The sequence below is a fragment of the Narcine bancroftii genome, chromosome 8, assembly GCF_036971445.1.
Source record: "Narcine bancroftii isolate sNarBan1 chromosome 8, sNarBan1.hap1, whole genome shotgun sequence".
Lineage (NCBI taxonomy): Eukaryota > Metazoa > Chordata > Chondrichthyes > Torpediniformes > Narcinidae > Narcine > Narcine bancroftii.
Genome location: NC_091476.1, coordinates 15,550,161 through 15,571,840, shown reverse-complemented (window position 1 = coordinate 15,571,840; position 21,680 = coordinate 15,550,161). Strand labels below are relative to the sequence as shown.

At 41.6% G+C, this 21,680-nt stretch overlaps 1 protein-coding gene across 7 annotated transcripts in view; it reads left to right on the top strand.

The window, feature by feature from the left end:
* Positions 1-532: 532 nt before the first annotated feature.
* LOC138740383 (rho guanine nucleotide exchange factor 9) overlaps positions 533-21,680 on the top strand; it is a 311,246-nt gene continuing 290,098 nt past the window's right edge. For 3 of the 7 annotated variants that reach the window (XM_069892952.1, XM_069892951.1, XM_069892950.1), the window contains exon 1: positions 535-651. Coding sequence is in view for 3 of the 7 variants with exons in the window: in XM_069892948.1 (XP_069749049.1) it covers positions 9,458-12,991 (3,534 nt within the window). In the remaining 4 variants the exon portion in view is untranslated. Of the gene's footprint in view, positions 709-9,355; positions 13,820-21,680 lie in introns of those variants that run through there. The other 4 variants (XM_069892954.1, XM_069892948.1, XM_069892949.1 and 1 more) reach the window with 4 other exon arrangements.

Here is a 21,680-nt window from a genome sequence, read left to right as displayed (position 1 = left end):
TCTGCCCAGAAGAGCCCCCGCTCCTCTCTCAGAGTGCCTCAGCACAGATTTCCTTTCGAGGTGTGCATTCTCCCGGGTTCCATCAATGTGCTGGTTGCAGGAGTCCTATCATCTGTGGATGCCTAATGCTAAATCTTTCACTCTTAGGGTAAACTAATCCGCTCATTTCGTTTTTTATTCCATTGCCCCCCCCCCCCCCCATGTTTGCGTGCTCTTTCCTGCCCTGACATGCATTTTCAGCCCCCGCTCTTTGTGGGGGTCTTGCTTCTCGACTGCATGGACCCTGTTTGGGTTCGCACTCGTTGACCGTTCCTTGCAATGACACCGTTGGTCTGCTCTTGTTTGCATGAACACCGCTTGGACTGTTTTCTCCGTGGTCCTTGCATGCATTGACCTTCGCCCTTGTCTGCCTCGACCCCGTGTCCACCTGACGCTCCCCTCTCGCTGCACCGAATTGCAGTTGACGGAAAGCCCGCCCACGACGTCCAGATGGACGGGCGGCTCCCGCCGCTGATTGGGCCAGCGACGGTGTCCATTGTCGATTGGGCGTGGCCAAGGATTGGGCCTGGCCGAGGCCGAGCGGTTTGTTGTGGCGCCGATAGGGAGAGGGAGGCCGCTCTGCCGACAGAAAGGGAGTGGCTTGGCGTTGACGTGAGTGCGGGTCCGAGCAGCCCGGGGGGCTGAGGGGGGCGGCCGGGGTTACCCCAGGTAAGGCTGGCTGAGCCGAAGGGAGGGGAGGGGAGGAAGGAGCGAGGATGGTGGGGGGGGTGTTCTCCCCCAAGCCGGTGTGTTCTTTCCCCACCCCCCCCCTCACCCCCCATCCAGGCGGGCTCGCTCCCCGAGGTTTGAGTACATTCTCTGGGGTGATGGGACCTGGGGTCTGCAGGGAGATGTTGAACCGAGGGGGAGCTTTGCTCTTCTGCTTCCAGTTGGGCAATGACAGCATTGTTGCACCTTGGATGGGGATGGGGGGGGGGGGGGGTGGGAATAGAGGGGGGAGGGAGGGAGGCTGGTGGATGGAGGGGGGTAGGATGGGTGGGAATAGAGGTGGGTTGGGGAGGAAGGGAAGCTGATGGATGGAGGGTGGGTGGGAATAGAGGGGGGGTTGGGGAGGGAGGGAAGCTGGTGGACGGAGGGGGTAGGAGGGAGGGAGGGTGGGTGGGTGGGAATAGAGGGGGGAGGGAGGGAGGCTGGTGGATGGAGCGGGGTACGAGGGAGGATGGGTGGGAATAGAGGTGGGTTGGGGAGGGATGGGGAGAAAGGGAAGCTGGTGGATGGATGGAGGGTGGGTGGGAATAGAGGGGGGGTTGGGGAGGGAGGGAAGGTGGTGGACGGAGGGGGTAGGAGGGAGGGTGGGTGGGAATAGAGGGGGGAGGGAGGGAGGCTGGTGGATGGAGGGGGGTAGGAGGGAGGGAGGGTGGGTGGGAATAGAGGGGGGGTGGGGGGGAGGGAGGGAGGGAGGCTGGTGGATGGAGGGGGGTAGGAGGGAGGGAGGGTGGGTGGGAATAGAGGGGGGGTGGGAGGGTGGGTGGGAATAGAGGAGGGGTGGGAGGGAGGGGGAGAGGGTGGGAGGGAGGGGGAGAGGGTGGGAGGGAGGGGGAGAGGGTGGGAGGGAGGGGGAGAGGGTGGGAGGGAGGGTGGTGGGGAGGGAGGGAGAGGGGGTGAATATAGAGGGGAGGTTGGGGAGGGAGGGAAGCTGGTGGATGGAGGGGGGTGGGAATAGAGGGGAGGTTGGGGAGGGAGGGAAGCTGGTGGATGGAGGGGGGTAGGAGGGAGGGAGGGTGGGTGGGAATAGAGGGGGGGTGGGGGGGTGGGAGGGAGGGAGGGAGGGTGGGTGGGAATAGAGGAGGGGTGGGAGGGAGGGGGAGAGGGTGGGGGGGAGGGTGGTGGGGAGGGAGGGAGAGGGGGTGAATATAGAGGGGAGGTTGGGGAGGGAGGGAAGCTGGTGGATGGAGGGGGGTGGGAATAGAGGGGAGGTTGGGGAGGGAGGGAAGCTGGTGGATGGAGGCGGGTAGGAATAGAGGGGGGTAGGAGGGATGGTGGGTAGGAATAGAGGGGGGGGGTTGGGGAAGGATGGTGGGGATAGAATGTAGGGGTAGGTGGGTGCAACATTATTTAAAACAGCTGGAATTTGAGGATAAATTCATGGTTGCCACTGGCTTTACTAGATGTTGGTGTTAGTTCCGTCAGGGTTGTTATTTTATAAATGATTCTTTTAACCCAAAATCTCAAATGTTTGCTCATCTGTTAATTTTACTGAATTGTGTCCCTCAGCTGTTGAATATAATGGTGTATTGTAGCATTGACTGGTTGATAGAGGCCAGGGGAATGGAAATGATGTGTTGTTAATTTTCCAATTGACAGCATAGAATAAAGGAGATGAGTGATCATGGGATCACTGTCTGGGATGATATTGAGGGAAAACTGGTGTGATCCCTGATTATAACTTGAAATACGCTAGCCTAGATGGCCAAAATAATTTTTGAATTATGAATTTAAATGTGGATTTTCATTGGTAGATTATTTTGTCCTAAAAATACTAAAATTCTATAAAATATTGGTTGTTGCAGAGTGGGTGAAATGAATTGTAACCTTGACGTGGTTTAATGCAATATATCAATGTTATTTGTACTATAGAAATCCTAACCTCCGTAAGTATAGACCATTTAAATGCTCAGACTATAATCATAATGCTTCTTTTTGAATGGTGGGGAATGGGAGGGGTGAATGACTGGTTTATGAGTGAGATTATTGCTATTTCTGCTTCAGAAGCCAAGACTATTGTGTAGGGAGATCTGGCTCATTTGTGGAATTGAGCACATTTTGTCCAGAGCTGTGCCATTATACTACTTTTTTGATATCTATTTCACATAAAGGACAGTTGATATCTTCTCATTAATCTTCCTTTATTTTAAAAGAAGTAGATCTCCTGTTGTCTGCACAATAAGCCGCTGTATCCGCTTCTGGAGACGTTGATTTAATTTAAATTATTAATTGGATCCTTCTTCATTTGGTCTTACAGGAATATTTCATTCGCTTGCTACATTTGTATTATTATGGCTAACAGAGAAAGTGGAACTATTACTGGCATTGTCAGGAAGTACATTTTATTAATCCCTGTGTTTATATTGTGTACATCAATGATCAACAATTTCAAGATTCTTGAGAGAATTCTTGTGGATTATGATGACAATTAAACTAGTGCCATGAAATTGTCAGTGAAGTGATAAAAAACACTTTTTATTTTCATTGGAAATAAGGCAGCGGTTAATCCATTTTTCTTGCTCATTAAAATTGATAACTAACCAAATGTTAAATTTTCCACAGTGCCCAAGATCATGTAAAATTTTGTACCCGCCAGATCATGCATTGCTTGTGTGTTTCTTTGGCAAAGCTGCTCTCCTAGCATAGACATTTGTAGTTCTTTTCACGGGTGTCTGGGCATCTTTGTTCTGAAGTTTCTCTCTGAGACCTGGGATTGTGGGCATTATCATTACTATAGTTGTACGTGTTGCGCAGTCTTTAGTGGCAGATTTTGAGTGATGTGGTGTGGGGATTAATATTTTGCTCCTGAGATTGCAAAATAAATTTGATGGGGAGGTGGATGCTGACAACGGTGGTCAGAGAATATTTGGCAGAATAATGTTCCATCATTGTTCAGGTAATGCAGACTAAATTTGGGCAGATACTTGAATAGTTCACAAAAAAATAAATTTAATTAAAAAAGAAAGGCCCAGTAACAGGCCCTTCTGGCCACAGTGCCCAATTAACCTACCTGTATGTCTTTGGAACATGAGATGAAACCAGAGCACCCACACAGATGTGGAGAGATGCTACATCCTCCTTACAGGCTGGGCTGATTTGAACCCAGGTCACTGGCACTGTAATAGCTTTGTCCTGACCACTGTGCTAACTCTGAAAATATTTAGAATCCTAGAATATTGCAACACAGAAACGGACCTTTTGGCCCTTCTAGTCTGTGGTGAACCACTTTTTTTCTTTTTGATTCGTCACACTGACCTGCATCCAAGTTCATAGCCCTCCATCCCTCTCCCATCCATGTACCTGCCCAAATTCTTCTTAAATGCTAAAATTGAGCCTGCATTCACCACTTCTGCTCGCAGGTTGTTCCACCATTCTCTGTGTGAAGAAGTTCCCCCTAAACTTAACCCCTTTCACTCTTAACCCATGTGCTCTAATTTGTATCTTGACTACCCTCAATGGAAAAAGCCTATCTACATTTACTCTGTCTATCCTCTTATAATTTTAAATACCTCCATCAAATTTTCCCACATTCTTCTACGCTCCAGGGAATAATGTTCTAACCTGTTTAACCTTTCCCTGTAACTCAGCTCCTGAAGTCCAGGCAACATCCTGGTAAGTTTTCTCTGTGCTCTTTCTCTCATTGATCTCTTTCCTGTAGTTAGGTGACCCAAAATGCACACAATACTCCAAATGTGGCCTCAGCAATATCTTGTACAACTTTACCACAACATCCCAACTCTTGTACTCGATACTTTGATTTATGAAGGCCAATCTGCCAAAAGCTCTTTACAACCCAATGTTGTAACCCTAAGTGTCGCCACTTTCAGGGAACATGATAGTCTTTCTACAGAGTTACACATTACATCATAATCATTAAGGTGGACACTTAGGCCATGAATTCTTATTCACTGAGAGTTGTGGAGGAATGTTGGAGACTGCCTTGTCCCTTTCTTGATCTTCTCTTTGTTCTTGTACTCAGGTTTTTGAATGAAAGTTTTAGTTTTATTGTATTAATTTAAATTAAATTTAAGAGCAGCAGATATGGGGATGCCTACTGTAATATGTGTGCACATCAAAAGCTACTGTAATGGCAACAGTTAAACTGCTCAGTAGTATCATTTTGATAGAAAATGAATTTTGGATGACAGGATTTTTCTGACCTAAAAACACCATTTTTCTTGCAGTGCAACTGGTTGAAAACTGCCGAGCATAATTTTGCTTGGTCTGTTACCTTATATTTTTCTGTATGTGCCACAACCAAAAATGTTTGGCTACCCTTGCTCTAAACCTTTCCTATCCATGAACCTGTCCATTCTTTAAATGTTCAAATTGTACCCATCTCTACTGAAGCCCTTTCCATAACTCTTATTACTTTCTGTGGAGAAAAGCATGGTTCTCTGGGCCCCCGTTTTCCCCCTTCTCACCTTAAACTACTGGGCACACATTTTAGACTCCCTTACCTTTGGGAGAAAAATACTATCTATGTTCCTCATGATGTTGCAAACCTCAATAAGAAGAAATAGGAGCATGAATCTACCACCTGGCCCATTGATCCTGCTCCACTGTACCACAAAATCATGATTGATCATGGGCTTTGCTCCACTTACCCACCTGTTCCCTATAACCCTTTATTCCTCTATTATTCAAAAATCTATCCAACTCTGTCTTGGATGCATTTAATGAGGCAGCCTGCACTGCTTCATTGGGCAGGGAATTCCACAGATTCACCTCCCTCCTACTCTTTTGTTGGGATGCCTGCTGACGTTTTTCATACCTTGATGAAGGGCTCAGGCCAAAAAGCTGGTTATGTATTTTTATCTTTTCTATTTAAAGGACATTGCATGACCTGTAATAGACCTGTAATAGGTCTCTAGCATTGTGTTCTACTTCAACCACTGTTTCTATGGATTTTCATGTCTTACTTCCACAGAATCATATTTTCTGGGAAAAACAGTTCCTCTTTATTGCAATTTCACCCCCCCCCCCCACCCCCCCAACCAGGATCTTGAGAAAATGTCCCCATAGTTCTCACTTACCAAGTCAGGAATTGCAATATCTGCTTCACACTACTTTTGTTTGCATGGAAGCATTTGCAAGTTGCATTGCTTGCACTACTTTTGCATTTATAGGTGAAAATGTTGTTTCTCTGACTCTCAGATTGTTCTTTCAAATGTGGCATTGTGCTATATATTTGAGTTGATGAGAGGAGTGAAAATGAGTTGCTTTGTTGGGTGGAAATGGGCTTGGGGGAGAATAATGCTTCAGAAACTTGGAAAAATGATCTAAATGCACAATTCCTACTTGAAATGAAGAGAAATAGTGAGTTTGATTGAAAACAAAGTACTGGATGATTTTGTGCTTCTTTACTGCTTGCGTGCCTTAAACTAGTTGATTGCTTCTTGCTATGTGGCTGCACGTGACATGAAATTGCTGATTGATGTGAATTAACTTTGCTAAAATTATTTAGACTTGCTCATTTGAGTTCTAGGTACATTTTTAATGTTGTGTTATTCAGGGTCTCAATATATCAGTCAATCACAGTGCTCCAGTAGAAGAAAACAATGACATTCTGGACATTTGCACCTCATGGCTTCAGGCATATTGGTTATGAGGCTTTGTATTGAATGTTGTATGTTCTCTCTCCTGTTTTACCATATGGAGCTCATAAGAAAAAAAAAGAGGGCTATAAGTTGGAAAGGGTTTAGTATGTTTTTTGATAGGAATATATAGGTTGGCACAACATTAAAGGATGAAGGGCCTGTTATTTGTAATGTTCTTTGTGTAAGATTGCCGAGATTTGGGTGCAGTTTATCAATTTTCAACCATTCATGGCTTGAATGTAGTGAGCTTAGAAAGGTTATGAAGATCTTTTTTGCATGTCTCACATTTATAACTGCACTTTTCAAAATCAGTGTTGCATGTTAATTATAAAATCGCTGTTTTCTGATATTTGTTGAAAATGAATGTTAACTTTATTAGAAACCAAGTCAAATTTAAATTGTAAATTTAAGTTGAGAGCTATGAGACTTTAGATCGAATGTGTTGTGCAGAATGTCAAAGTTCAGATTGATTGTCAGAGTACATACATGACATCACATACAACCCTAAGATTCTTTATGTGAGGACTAGGTAGAATTTCTACTTATCAGTAGGGCAAAAAAACTACTCCAGAAAAGATGTATGTAAAAATGAGAGAAATGTAAACAAACTGTGCATATTTAATAATAAATAATGTGCAAAATAAGAGTCCTTAAATGAGTCTCTGAGTTTGTTATTTAGGTGTCTGATAGTGGAGGGGTAACAACTGTTCCTGAAGGCACCTATATCTCTTACCTCTTTCCTGATGGTAGCAGAGAGAACAGAGCAGGTCCTGGGCATTGTAGATGCTTGACGATTGTTGATGCTTTCTGATGGTAGTGTTCTATGGAGGTTTCCTTGATGGGGAGAGTTTTGCCTGAGAGGTGTGTCCACCACCAGGCTGTAATGCAGCACACTTTTCATCATATTTTTGTAGAAATTTGTTGCATAGCAAACCTCTGCAAACACCGAAGGAAGTAGAGGTGCTGATTTGTTTTCTTCACGATGACATTTATACATTGTGTGTTGGGTCTAGAAAAGGTCCTCTGAAATAGAGCCTCCCAGAATTTTAAATGTGCTCATCCTCCCTATCTCTAATTCCCCCCCCAATGATCACTGGATCATACACCTTGGTTTCCCCCTCCAAAAGTCCACCATCAGCTCTTTGGTTTTGATGTCATAAGTGCAAGGTGTTGTTAATTCCTCTTTCTGATTCTCTGTCTAGTGAGTTACGTTTAAAGGCATGGCTGTGCTTGATATTAAACATCAAGGCATAATAAAATGGTTTCATGAATGACACGATGGCATAATATATGTAGCTGGAATTTTTTTTAAACTTTATTTAAGATTTTATAACATGAATAACATATAGGATTACATTAAAAAAAATTAAGAATAAAATAATAAAATTACAATACAGTATCAGTAATCTAAATAAGCTATACCCTCCCCAATAATTATTACACATTAATAACCCAACTCAAATTAGTCCAACCCCCCCTTTCCCCCCCCAAAATAAAGAGTGAAGAATTAATAAAGTTAATAATATGTGAATGTAGCTGGAATTTGTGTGATCAGAAGAGAAGGAGTGAAAGTAGGTAAAAAAGAGGTAGAGAAAAATAAATGACATTTGTAGAATATTTGCTTTGTCAGAGTACATACGTGACATTCGCATATAACACTGAGATTCCTTTTTCCTGCGGGCTCGGCAGAATTACCACTGATTGGTAGTGCAAAAAAAAAACACAGTGTAAACATGCCCTTTGTGTTGGGTCCAGGAAAGACCTTCCAAGAACCTACATATACCCAACCTTTTCACCTCTGATCTCCCAATGGTCACTGGATTGTAAACCTCTGGCTTTCTCTTACTGAAGTCAACAGTCAGCTCCTTAGTTTTGGTGACATTGAGTGCAAAGTTGTTGTTGGTGCACCTGTTCAGGTTTTCAATCTCCTGTTTGCTGACTCATCGTCTTCCTTTATACAACCCACTTCTGTGGTATCATTGGTAAATTTGTAGGTGGTGTTATTGTCATACTGAACTACACAGTTGTAGGTGTAAAATGAGTAAAGCAGGGGGATAAGAACCCAGCCCTATGGTACTCTGGTATTGATGGAGATTGTGGAGAAGAAGTTCTTGTCAATCTTGTCTGGAGGTGAGGAAATCCATGATCCAATTACCAGTGGGGTGTTAACTCCCAGGTCTTGGAGTTTGCTGATAAGTTTTATGGGGAAGATGGTATTAAATGCCGAACTGTAGTTGATAAAGAGCATCCTGATGTACGCATTTTTGCTGACCAGATGTTCTAGGGCTTTGTGTTGGGCCAGTGAGATGGCATCACTGTAGATCAGTTGCTGCAATAGGAGAACTGGAATGTATCTATCCATGTCTCTGCTCAGACAGGAGTTGACAGGCTTCACTCACCACCAGGCTTTCAAAACACTTCATCACTCTTGCTACTGGTCAATAGTCATTAAGGCAGGTTACTGCCCTATTCTTGGGCACCGGTAAGATTGATGCCTGTTTTAAACAGGTGGGGACCACGTCCTGCTGGAGTGAGATATTGAAGGTATCCGTGAATAACTTGGTAAGGTGACCAGCACAGGTCTTTCGTATTTGGCCAGGTACTCCATGCGGGCTGGATACTTTTAATTATATATGGATGAGAAGAAGATGGAGGGTTATGGGCATTGTGCAGGGAGGTGGGACTAGAAAGGGGTGTTTGGTTCGGTGCGGACTAGAAGGGCCTAATGGCCTGTTTCCGTGCTGTAATTGTTATGTAATCATTGAAACTGTTTGGCTTCCCATTGGCTGGATATTTATGAATTTCAATCTTCGGTTGAAGAGAAGCTCCTCTCAGGACAAATTTCTTGTTTAATAATTTGTCTGCATGCTGAAGTTGGCGGTAAATTTAAATTGTTTACAGTATGTAATGACTCGTCGCACAATAGCATAAATGCAGGAAGTTTTGCTGCCCTCGTTTAGAACCTAATTTTCTCTCTGCTTCTCCTGCAGGAAGATGGTTGAGCAGGTATGCAGACTTTGTGGAGTCCATGTGGCTAGTTGTGCAACTAATCCAATTTGCAGCTGATTGTACCTGTGTATGACACAGTTGCCATGGAAACTGGCAGCAGTGAAGAGGCAGCTGGAACAAAGGCTTTGTCTCCTGGCTGTGGGGAACTTGCTGGAGGGGGCCAGACCCAGGGAGCAGCTGTGCTTGCACCGTACGACTGTACTGATGTCACCGATACTGAACAGTCTTCTGGGAAGCTTAAGAAAACCGCATTTAAACTGTTTGGAGGAAGGAAGAGCATTTGCACACTCCCTAGCTTTTTCACTATGAAGAACAAAGGACAAGTGAAGGGATTCTCCAAAAAGGGACTCAGCAAAAGCAAAACCCTCAATGGTATAAGTGAGGTGGCTTTGGAGATTAACCAAAAAGAAGGAATTGATCCTGTGTGGAGTGGATACAATGATTCATCTCGTTGGAGCTCTGCAGCATCAAGAACCTTGCGTGCGTCTAAAAGTGAGAACTCAGCACTTGATAACAAAGTCAACTTTGATTTCCATAAATGGGAATCTATAGAGTCAGAGAACTCTGAAGGTTTTGCTCACAAACGAAGCACTGACAAGCCCTCAAGCGAGAGGAGGTCGAAGAAGGGCCTGAGGGGTCTCTTTAATAGCATCAGGCGTCACAAAAAGAACAAAGATGTTGATAAAACGGATCCACATGACAGTAACCATGCTGCTGCCGATGATGGTTTTGCACATTCAGAACAGCCGACATCAAGACAACAAGGTGTGGGGGTTGAATTCAAAAAGGGCATGGTGGAGCTAAACCTAAAGCCTTCATGTAAAATGAACTGTAAAGAAGCAGGCGACTCTGCAGATCGAATTGGAACTGAAAACGGTGCAAGCTTTTCCACTGAATCACATGCTTTTAAATTTGAAAAACCATCGAGAAATAAGAGAAATGAGTTTGAGACATCTTGTACAGAGGTAAGGAAAATAAGTATAGGTGAAAGTAAGGCATTAAATAGGAAGCCTAGTGCTCTTATTCCTAATCTGAACTCCAGTTATGGTAGCATGCCTGATATTGTAAAACCAGATTGCACAGATCATGACCCACCATCTGTGCATTCTTTTGATCAAGTCAGCATGACTTTTGGTGATGTGACTTCATTGAAGAGCTTTGATTCTCTAACAGGCTGTGGGGACATTATTGCCGACCACGACGAGGATAGTATCCCTGAAAGCACAGTGTCGGGGGAGAGGAGAACAGCTGGGAAGCGAAGCTCCTGTTTGGTCACCTATCAGGGCGGCGGGGAGGAAATGGCAACGCCGGATGAAGTTGAAGATGAATATCTTAAAGGGCTCTGGGAGAAAACAGCAGAGACGGCTGCAGTGTTTGGTAGCAGCCAGGATGGAGCAGAGGATGGTGGTGAGTGTTTGAGATCCCCCAGTGAGGTAGAGCATTCTTCCTTGCCTATCAATTTGTTGGATCCTTGTGCTCTGCGAGGGATCACTGATAGTGCAATCAACAGTAGCGAACTGGTGACACCGCAGAGTGACCATCAGGAGTCGGCACCAAATAGTGACGAGGGTTATTATGACTCTACCACCCCCGGTCATGATGAGGAAGGGGGAGACAGCATTAGTGAAACCAAAAATGAAAGACTCCCAAGGGATAGCTATAGTGGAGACGCCTTGTATGAACTCTTTGAGCAGAATGACAGTCTTATAAATTCCCCACCAAGTGATGAGCATTCTTTAGAAACGAAACCACCTTTGGGTGTCTCACTTACATCTATATTAAGTTTTTCTTTGCCAGTGGATACAAATGTTCATTGTATTCCCAGTAAACAAAATGTTATGATTCCTTCAGAACAAGAGAGATTTAATTTTATTCAGAAAGATGAGATCCGATTAGCTCACCTACAGCAACAGCTAACTTGTTGGGAGTCGAATGGAAAAATTATGTGTCGAAAAGCCTCCTCAGTTAAAGAGAAGGAAAAGTTTTCTGGCGATGTACTTGAGACTGAATTTAGTAAAATTGGCACAGATGCTGTTGCCATTTCTGCCAAAAATGAGCAAACTACCGTTAGCGCAGAACCACTTGCTTCAAGTAGTCTGAATAAAAGTGCAAAGATGAAAGCAGAGTACACTTCAGAGAATGCTGATGGGCAAAACTGGACAAAACTCCAAAGATTGGGTCCAAAGGAAACTGATAATAGATACATGACATACCAGCAGAGTACATGTGAGAGCTGCAGCGCATCGAAACTTCACCATAATGTGTTGGGGGCAACCAATGTGCACGAATACAAAAAGGATAACTGTGTTAAATGGGGCCAACAAATGAAACATCGTGAGAATCAAAGATTGATAAAAGTAATACAGAACCGGTCAGGGACCAATGAAGTGATTGCTGATTTAAGTGGAAGCACCTCTGACTATACCGATGTGGGAAAAGCTGAAGAGAAGTTTGAACAAGCTATCAGCTACTCACAGGCTTTAGTTGAATTCACAGCCAACAGAAAACTTTATCCTAATCTTTCTGAAAGCCTTGGGAGTTCTGATTCCGGGTCTCAACTGACGGAGGGTATACATGCTCTGCCAGCTATGGTAACATTTGATGTTGTTGATGTTGAGAATGAGGAAGAATGTGACCAGCAGAGTGAGATGGTCATGGATGAGGAGATCTCTGCATCTTACGAGGCCTTTGATAATGGTTATTCGGAGAAAGGTCCTTATCACCATTGTGACGAGAGAATGTTTCAGAGCTGTGTCCAAAATTCTCCCTTTGGTGTTTGCTGGGGGGCAGCCAGTCTGCCACGGCACAGTAGTCTATATAAACTGAATCCTTCATTGCCTGCTCCATTATCACTTAGCAGAAGGAGCAGGTCCCTTGACACTGACAGCTTGGAATCTGAACTCACTGATTTGTATTTGTCAAAGGTCACTGCAGCATCAAAGAGCACCCCACAGTCTCCTAATGTAGCTCCATACGAATGGGATGGCAGGAAAGCATCTGCTTATCCTTGGATTGGCAAAAAAAGTGGTCAAATTGTGTATTTGGAAACCCCAGAGATTGCATATGATTTGCATTGCTCGGGGCAGCAGCTCGCCAAATGCAAGCAAGAATCTGTGCCTTTGGGTAAGAAAAACACAACAGTTAATTCTTTCTGCCCTTCAGCAACAGACTTGGATAAACTGCCCATTAATCAGACTGGAGATTTGAGTTTGCACTGTAAATCTAATTCAGTTAAACTGACATCTCAAAACCAGTCGACAAGTAAAGAAAATCTGGAACCTGTAATTAAGAATAAAATGCCTCAAACTTCAAGAAAATTGGTTAGACCGTCTCATCTACCATTGCAAAATGATGATTTTATGTTGCAGACTAGTTCTAGTAATTCTACTAGAGAAAACGCTACTGGCAATAGGGCTCTTCTTTCCTTGAATGAAAGAGGGGAGGAGGATATCTGTAAAATTGCATCTTTGACTCCGTATTCTCATTCAGAACCTGAACTTGTTGTTAAAGCACGTGGTCCTGTGGAAATCCCTCGGGTGCAATCTCCCTTTCTCTTAAATAAGACAAATTCTGAAGCCCAACCTGGATCCTACTGGATGTCATACAGCTGCCAATAACATTGTTTAAAGGAATAAAATGATTTTGCTGTGGAACTTCTTGGAGAGTGGAATAAAAAAGTATCCATCTTTTAACATGCTGTGTGACCGGGAAGTTAGCTAGAGAAAGAGTTCTGCTTCTGATTTTTGTTATATTACAAATTTGTAAATTCACATTTTTTTTGTATTCACCAAAGGCTTTGAATATTACATTTTTAAAAAAATGAGTGTCGTGAAGGAGTAATTGTAGCATTTTTAGAATGTGAATTGCATGGTTTTTGAACAATTCACGTGGAAAATGGTTTATATTGAGAACATTTCCGTTACTTTGATGTAAAATGCTGCTGTAATAATGCTGAGGTATGTGGATTGCTTTTTATTGCTGAAAGTTAACCAAACATGACTGTTACAAAGTTGGAATTCAATGATTTTTATATATCTTTTAATTTGCAATTAACTGCAAGAATTTTTTAATACATTTTTATACACAGTCATAAACCAACTAAACTGTGTGTTTTAGTGCAGGTTGAGTTCTCATTGCATCTGGGTAAAGGATATTAATCTGGATTTCAGAACCTAATAAAACTGTATATGAATACATTTTGATTAAACTTTAGATTCTTGAGTCAGGGCTACCAATTTGCTTTCCCCTTTATACATTAACTTACATCTTTATCTTGACCATCTAATATAAAGAGAACAGTCAAATGAGTTGGTCTGTTAGAAGTTTTATCTTCATTATTGTGGATAATTATTTTTGTTTGTAATGGTCTATAAAGATTTTTGTACACAAATTGCCAAGGAATAGTTGATGTTGCCAATTGGACTAAATAAACACTTAGCAAAGTATTATTGCAGTTGCTTCTGAAAACAAGAAATTTGTGTACAGGAGGACAGTTGTTCCATTGAATCGTATTATATGGCGAGCTCTCCACTGGCCACCGTGACAGAGGTGCACCAAAGAAAAGGTACAAGGACTGCCTAAAGAAATCTCTTGGTGCCTGCCACATTGACCACCGCCAGTGGGCTGATAACGCCTCAAACCGTGCATCTTGGCGCCTCACAGTTTGGCGGGCAGCAGCCTCCTTTGAAGAAGACCGCAGAGCCCACCTCACTGACAAAAGGCAAAGGAGGAAAAACCCAACACCCAACCCCAACCAACCAATTTTCCCTTGCAACCGCTGCAATCGTGTCTGCCTGTCCCGCATCGGACTGGTCAGCCACAAACGAGCCTGCAGCTGACGTGGACTTTTTACCCCCTCCATAAATCTTCGTCCGCGAAGCCAAGCCAAAGAGAATGATGCCCAATGAAGTGCTATCTGGTTAATTTCCTATGCTTGTTTTTGTCCTCCAGCTTTACAAGTAATGGTAAGTCAAGTTCATCCAAGTATATTTCTTAACTAGTTTTTCTGCTGCTACTGCAATCCTGGGCAACGAGCTCCTGGTACCCAAATTCTTTCTGGATAGAAATTATTCATAGCTACCTTTTTAATGTTTTTTTTCTAATTTCCTTATGTAATATCCTCTTGATCATGCTGTTGAGAGAATTGGACTCTTCCAATGTGCCATCCATCCAGCTCTTCTCATTTTCTACATCATTTGCACATTATTGCCAAATTTCTTGTGTTGCATCGATTCTCATCATTTTATAAAAAACCCAGGGGAATTCGTTAACTTTGTGTAATTACAAGACCAATATCCTTCCAGTCAACAAATTGAACATTTACTATTCTTTGCTTTGGCCTAATGATCCAATTGTGGATTCAATTTGCCACATCTCCCCATGAGTCCGACACTTTATTTATCTGATTGGGTCCTGATTTTGCAAACACTTGTTTAAAGCTCCAATTTATTTTTCTTATTAGCTTGGTCAATGTCCTGAATAATGTGAGACAGAAACATTCAGGAAAACTATCTTTGTCTGATTACCAAATTAACAGGTCTCAACAAAGATTACAAAAGGACGGTTGAATGGACAAGTAATGTTGCAATTTGTATTGCAGTATTTTGTACTTGGTAAGTGTTTATTCAGCTCTTGCATCTCTCCTCTGCCCCACCCTGATCAATGACATGGTAAAATACTTGAGGTCTATCAGAAGGAAAGAAATGCATATCCTAGTTGGCATTTCTTTTAACCATTGTTGAAGTAATTATTCGTCAATAAAACAGTTTAGATAATGTGAAAACACAAATGTGCAAAATTGAGTTTCCTGATGCATATAACCTGTCACTGAATGTCTATATCTTGTGCAATTTAGCGATGTTCTGATGTGCTTCACACAAATGAGTGACTTTTTTCCTGATTAAATTGATTCAAAAGAAGCAAAAATGAATATTGAATATTAGATTTTAAATTGTTTTGAATTTGTGATTTTTAAAAAATATGGTACGATTCTTGTAAATCAGTTTGAAATCTCATTTGCTTGTTCTTGAACTTTACATCCACATCAAAGGTTATAAAGTTGAGAGATGTAAATGAGAATTTTGAGAAGAATCTTCCATGTACAACCTTAACACAACTGTTAAATCAGTATAGAAGGGTAAAAGTAGCTAAGATTTTCATTTCAGACTGTTGACCGTCATCTCCTGCTTGATCACCTGTGCATTTACGCGCATTATTCCAAGTTTTATTTTTTGCTGTGTTGTCACGTGTGTCCTCCAAAAGTTGTTGCCTGAATGCACACCCAAGGTAATAAATAATGTCTGTGAAATTACAGTTGCCAATCTCTTCAAAAGAACAGAAACCACTGCATCCTTCCCTTTTACCCAATCATTTTACTTGCTTGCAACCCGTTTAAATATTTACAAAGTCATGATATTGTGATACAAGGCGTATGCATTGGCTTGCCTTGATGTCACAAGTAGCTTTCTAATTTTCTTCCCTTCTGGAAGTTGCAGACAAAGATGAGTTAACATGTGGCTCTTGGGCTGCACCCGGTATTCTCCAATTGGTTATCTATGTATCATGCAATGAGTGTGGCCTGAGAAGATGCATAGGGACACCCGAAGTCATTGCTACTCAATTTGTTTGATTTCAGCCATCCAGATGGATAGGTATTTGTATTGTGCATCATTCCATGTTGGTTATTGAAAGATCGTGGACATCAGTGGACCAAAGGTTCAAAGTGGCACTGCTTTAAATATGATTGCCTTCAAAAATGAAGAGAAGTGTAAATAGATGGTCATTAGACTGGTAGACCTGACCTAGTATTGAATTCTTAGTCCGCATCAGAAGTGAGATAAGTAGCACTGATTGCTTGCAAACATTTAATGACACTGTCAGTGGGGCACTTCCCTATAACAAAACCATCTAAATGTTTGCTGTTGGTGAGGATTTGTCATTGGTGTCATGCACATAAAAGACTGACCAAATTGCAGCTGAAAAATGTGGAGATCCAGTCCACTGTGCTGTGCTCTAACAAAGCCATAAAATGACCATGCAAAAAAAAACCTTTAAATGCTGGAAATCTAAACTGCTTGATGCAGACACACATCCAGAGAGTTAACAATTCAGGTCTGGCATCTTGTTTTGAAGGTTTTCAGACTTGAAATATTTTTCTTTCCATAGATGCTGCACTTTATTTTTCTTTCAGTAAGAGACCCCGTCCTGCAGCAGTTAAAAATCTCTTGATACCATCCATTATGATTAAAGTTTTGATCATTTGATGTAATTTGTATTGTTTAATCAAACTTTGCATTCAGAATTGTGATATTCTGGCAGCAAATTTTGTTACAAAGAGTAAATCTGGGTAATAAAGAGACCTTCCATGTTCTGGTTCTTTGAAAGATTAGCCTCTCTTGGCTACATTTTTCCCCAGTGACCTATGATTGTAGAAATTATGTTGTGTTCTACTTCAAGATCTGCCCTAATTTTAAATGTACTATGATCCAAGATGTTAGTTGCACTTGGAAGTGAACTGGTTGACTTTCATCATGAAAAGAAAACAATTCAATTTATTTTCCTCAATCCTATCTCCTGTGATTGTGGGTACGTCGTTGGCCTCAATCTAAATGCTAGACTATTAAATTGTCCTTCACTGCAAATGATTTATTGTTTGCTGTCTACCTTTTTAAACAAGGTCCATGTGTTGAGGAACTTTGTACAAAAGAAATGTTTTAAGTTGCCAAAATGAAACTACATGTAAAAGTTCAGATTAACCAGATCATCAACAGTGTATTCCAGATTGCACTATCAATCTATATCCTTGTAATGTCATAGTTTTGTGGCACATTTGTCTTGAATTCTAAAATATTAGATGTCCTTGTACCTTATATTTAAAAAAAAAAGCATTAATTCATTTAATTAATAAAAAAATTTGGAGATGCAGCTCAGTAACAGGCCCTTCCAGCCCATGACACGTGCCACCCAAGTATACCTGTGCGACAAATTAATTTAACAATTCTGTACATTTTTGAAACCATTAACTTAGTGAGGTGATTTGGTTTTTATTTTTCTGTCAGAAATATTACAAATATTCTTTGGCTTGACTTCGCGGACGAAGATTTATGGAGGGGTAAATGTCCACGTCAGCTGCAGGCTCGTTTGTGGCTGACAAGTCTGATGCGGGACAGGCAGACACGGTTGCAGCGGTTGCAGGGGAAAATTGGTTGGTTGGGGTTGGGTGTTGGGTTTTTCCTCCTTTGTCTTTTGTCAGTGAGGTTGGCTCTGCGGACTTCTTCAAAGGAGGTTGCTGCCCGCCGAACTGTGAGGCGCCAAGATGCACGGTTTGAGGCGATATCAGCCCACTGGCGGTGGTCAATGTGGCAGGCACCAAGAGATTTCTTTAGGCAGTCCTTGTACCTCTTCTTTGGTGCACCTCTGTCACGGTGGCCAGTGGAGAGCTCGCCATATAACACGATCTTGGGACTAATTTAATAGCATCCATAATTATTCATCCTGAATTTTTGTATTTTCTATGCATTAACAGGAGGGCTATTGAAACAGTATTGATAGAACTTGTGTGTTTCGTGTACTATTATCAAGAACTTCATTATTTCAGGTGTAGTATGGTGGTATGTAGAGTAAAGCTCTGGACTAATCTCTCCCAGCATTGTGCCTCAACACCAATCTTGGTAGAGCACTACCTTAATAAACCATTGACGTGGACAATTTGATGCAAAGTACCAATACATGCAAACCTGAATTGAAACTGACAAATATTTTCAGTAGGATTTTTTGCAGCTAATTAACAAAAGTTCAACATGATTGTGTTAGTCTTTTAGACTTGAACAATGATCAATGATGCTGTTAGATAGTTGTAATATTAATGAGTCAACTTTCTTTTCTCCATGAAATATTTTGAAACCTGTGCAGTGGTCAAAATATTGTTTGTATACTGGTCTGATAATGTTTTCATTACACTACATAATTAAAGATTAGCAAAACTTTTGAGGGGTGGGGAGGGCTGGGGTTATTGAATATACATGCAGATACATTGCATGATGTTCCAAGCATATTGGGGGCGGGGGGGGGGGATCCTGTTTTTAAATTTTAAATGTGATATCAAACAGAAAACACGAGGAAATGTACAAAAACTGAAAGAATGTCAGTGACCATTTCTGTGTCAGTTCTGATAGATTTTCACTTGAAATGGTCAACCTGTCTTGGCTTTTTACAAATACCAACTGACCTGTGCATTTCCACATTGGTTTCTTTGAGATTGCCAGCATTTACAAATTTTGTTTTGATACTAGTCTTGGAAACTTGAATGAATAAATGCTGGTGCATGCTACCTGTTGGGCATGATGTGCATATGTTCCAATAGTAACAAAATCTACATGGTGTCTCTTCTCTATGTAATGTACTGAGGTGCCTTAAAGATGTTTTGGTTTGTCACATTCAGAAGACCATTTCAGCTGTCATGCTAATGGGCACTGAATACTGCTGGCAATCTCAAGCTCATTGCATATAAAAGGCTTCTTTAACCAAAACATTGAGGTGTCACTGTAGCTGAGCCCATCAAATGGGGCAATGTGCTTGTTAATGTATTTGATCTCTAAGAATTTGGTGCTGTACATAAACTATGGCTTCTGTAAAGTGTGTAAAATGTATCTTTTGTTTTACAATTCTTTGATATCCGTTTATTGTACTCCAAATATTTATGGTGGTTACCTTTCCATTGATTATTGTTTATCACGAATGATTTGCACAGTATGGTGTACAGAGGAAATAAAATTCAACCACAGAGTGGAAAAAACTTTTCCTCGTCCTTATTTATTAGTTTGTCAACTGATCCTACAATGCAATTTTTAATGTATATACACAATGGTCCAAGGGTAGATAAGACTCCTGGACCAGATGGAATACACTTGGGTTCTGAAAGAAGTAGCTATAGAGATTGTGGAGGCATTAGTTAAGAGATTCTGCCATAGTTCTGGAGGACTGGAAAATCTGCTGTTTAAAAAGGAAGGGAGGCTGCAGAAAGAAAACTTGTTTGCCTAACATTGGTGGTTGGGAAGTTGTTGAAGTGGATTATCAAGGATGAAGTTGCAGAGTATCTCGAGGTGCACGTCAAGGTAGGTTAAAGTCGGCATGATTTCTTTGAAGGAAAATCTTCCCTGAGAAACTTGCTGCAATTTTTTTTGATGAAACCACTAAGTCAAAGGAGATGTGGTGGATTTGTATATTTAAATTTTCAAAAGGCCTTTGACAAGGTGTCACACATGAGGCCATATGCAATCCTATGGAATTATAGGGAAAATATAAGCATGAGTCGAGTATTGGCTGATCAGCAGGAAATAGATATTAGGAATAAAGGGATCCTATTCTGATTGGCTTACCAGTTCCAAGTGGTGATTTGCAGGGATTGATGTTGGCGCCTCTTTTTACATTGTATGTTAATGATTTGAATTGCTGAATAAATGATTTTGTGGCTAAGATAGCAATATGGGTGGAAGGACAGGTGGTGAGAAGGCAATTCTTAGACTGTGCACAGAATTTAACATTTATGAAGTTTACCAGGCTTTGGTGCTTGAAAGGTAAATGGTTACTACTCAGGAAGGTTCTTTTCGGTTTTCAGAGAGATTTGTTGCTCGTTGGACACCAACTGATTCCTTCTGATCAGCCACTTCAGTGTCTTGCTGAAGAAACTTGCCCCATCAGGGTTTTCCAGATGATTACCTCTTTCAGCTCACCACAGGGTTCCATTTTGTTTCCCTTTATCTCAGGTGAAACATTATATAGCCAGCCATCTCCTCTTGTATTGACCACAAGGGCTTTGAACAAGCTGAACGAAGAACTCACAACCCGTCTTCAAAATGTTTTTTTTCCCCACAAGCTTGCCATCTTGTCATGTTCCAGTCCATGCTGTTGAACTATAGAACTGAATTCTGTCACTGTCTGTCTCTCTCAGAGAAAAACCTGTTTAAATTTTCTTCTTGCAAAACCACATGACCTTACGAGAACATCAAGCTACATTCAGACAGAATGCGGCATTGGTCCCAATCTTCGTGTCCGTTCATCTGTTGCTTTCAAAAACTAATCCATTACTCCACATCATTTCCAATTACCACCTATTTGTGAAGTCTTTATAGGCATTCTTTAAAGTTTTTGCAAAGGAACTCGGAGCCTGGCTTGATCAGAGCATTAGCATTGTAAATGAGATCTGTTTTGAAGTGTTTGTAGCTGTGTGTGACCCAACTTTAAAAAAAAAAGCCAACAATTTATCTGACAAAAGCATATCTATACACAATATAAAATATAACACAATCTGTCACACCCCAAAGAGAGAGATTAGGAAAATGGACAAAGAAGTGGCAAATTAAATGGAATGTTGAAAAGTAAATGGTCATGCACTTTGGTCCAATGAATGAATGAAGGGGCAGACTTATTTAGAGGGGGAGAAAATTCAAAATTTGGATGTACAAAGGAACTTGGAGTCCTTGGGCACGATACCTCCAAGTTGAGTTGGTGGCGAAGGTAAATGCAATGTTGGCATTCATATCTCGAGGAATAGAGTACAAGAGCAGGAATATTAAGGCACTGGTCAGGTCTCATTTGGAGTACGGAACAGTTTTGGATCAGTTATTGAAAAAAGGACATGCTGGCATTGGAGAGGGTTCAGAGAAGATTTGCAAGAAAGATTCCTGGAATGAAGGGATAGCATATAAGGAACATTTGATGGCTCTTGGACTGTACTCCTTTGAGTTCAGAAAAATGATGGGGGTGCTCGTTGAAGCATTTTGAATGTTGTAAGGCCTGTACAAAGTAGATATGGCCAAGTTGTTTCCCATGGTAGGGGAGTCTAGGTAGGACAAGAGGGCACAACTTCAAAATTGAGACGTGCCCATTTCAAACAGATGGAATGAAATTTCTTTAGCCAGAGAGTGGTGAACCTCTGAAATACATCCAACGACAGCTCTGGAGGCTGTCGTTGGATGTATTTAAGGCAGAGATTGATAGTTATCTGAATAGTTAGAATATCAAACATGGGGAGAAGGCAGGGAAGTGGAATGGCGGAGCAGACTCGATGGGCAGAATGGCCTGCTTCTGCTCCAACATCTTGTAGCCTTGTGTGATGGCTTATTTCACGTGCTTTCTAGCGCAGCATTTTCTCAGATGTGTTATCCATAAATTTGAGAACCCCTTTGTTGCTTTGGATTTGGTGAGTGCACTAGATACATTGTCACATATTCACATAGAGTCACAAAATGAAAATAGGCATTTCAGCCAACAGTCCTTGTTGACTGACACCTATTGAGATTAATACTA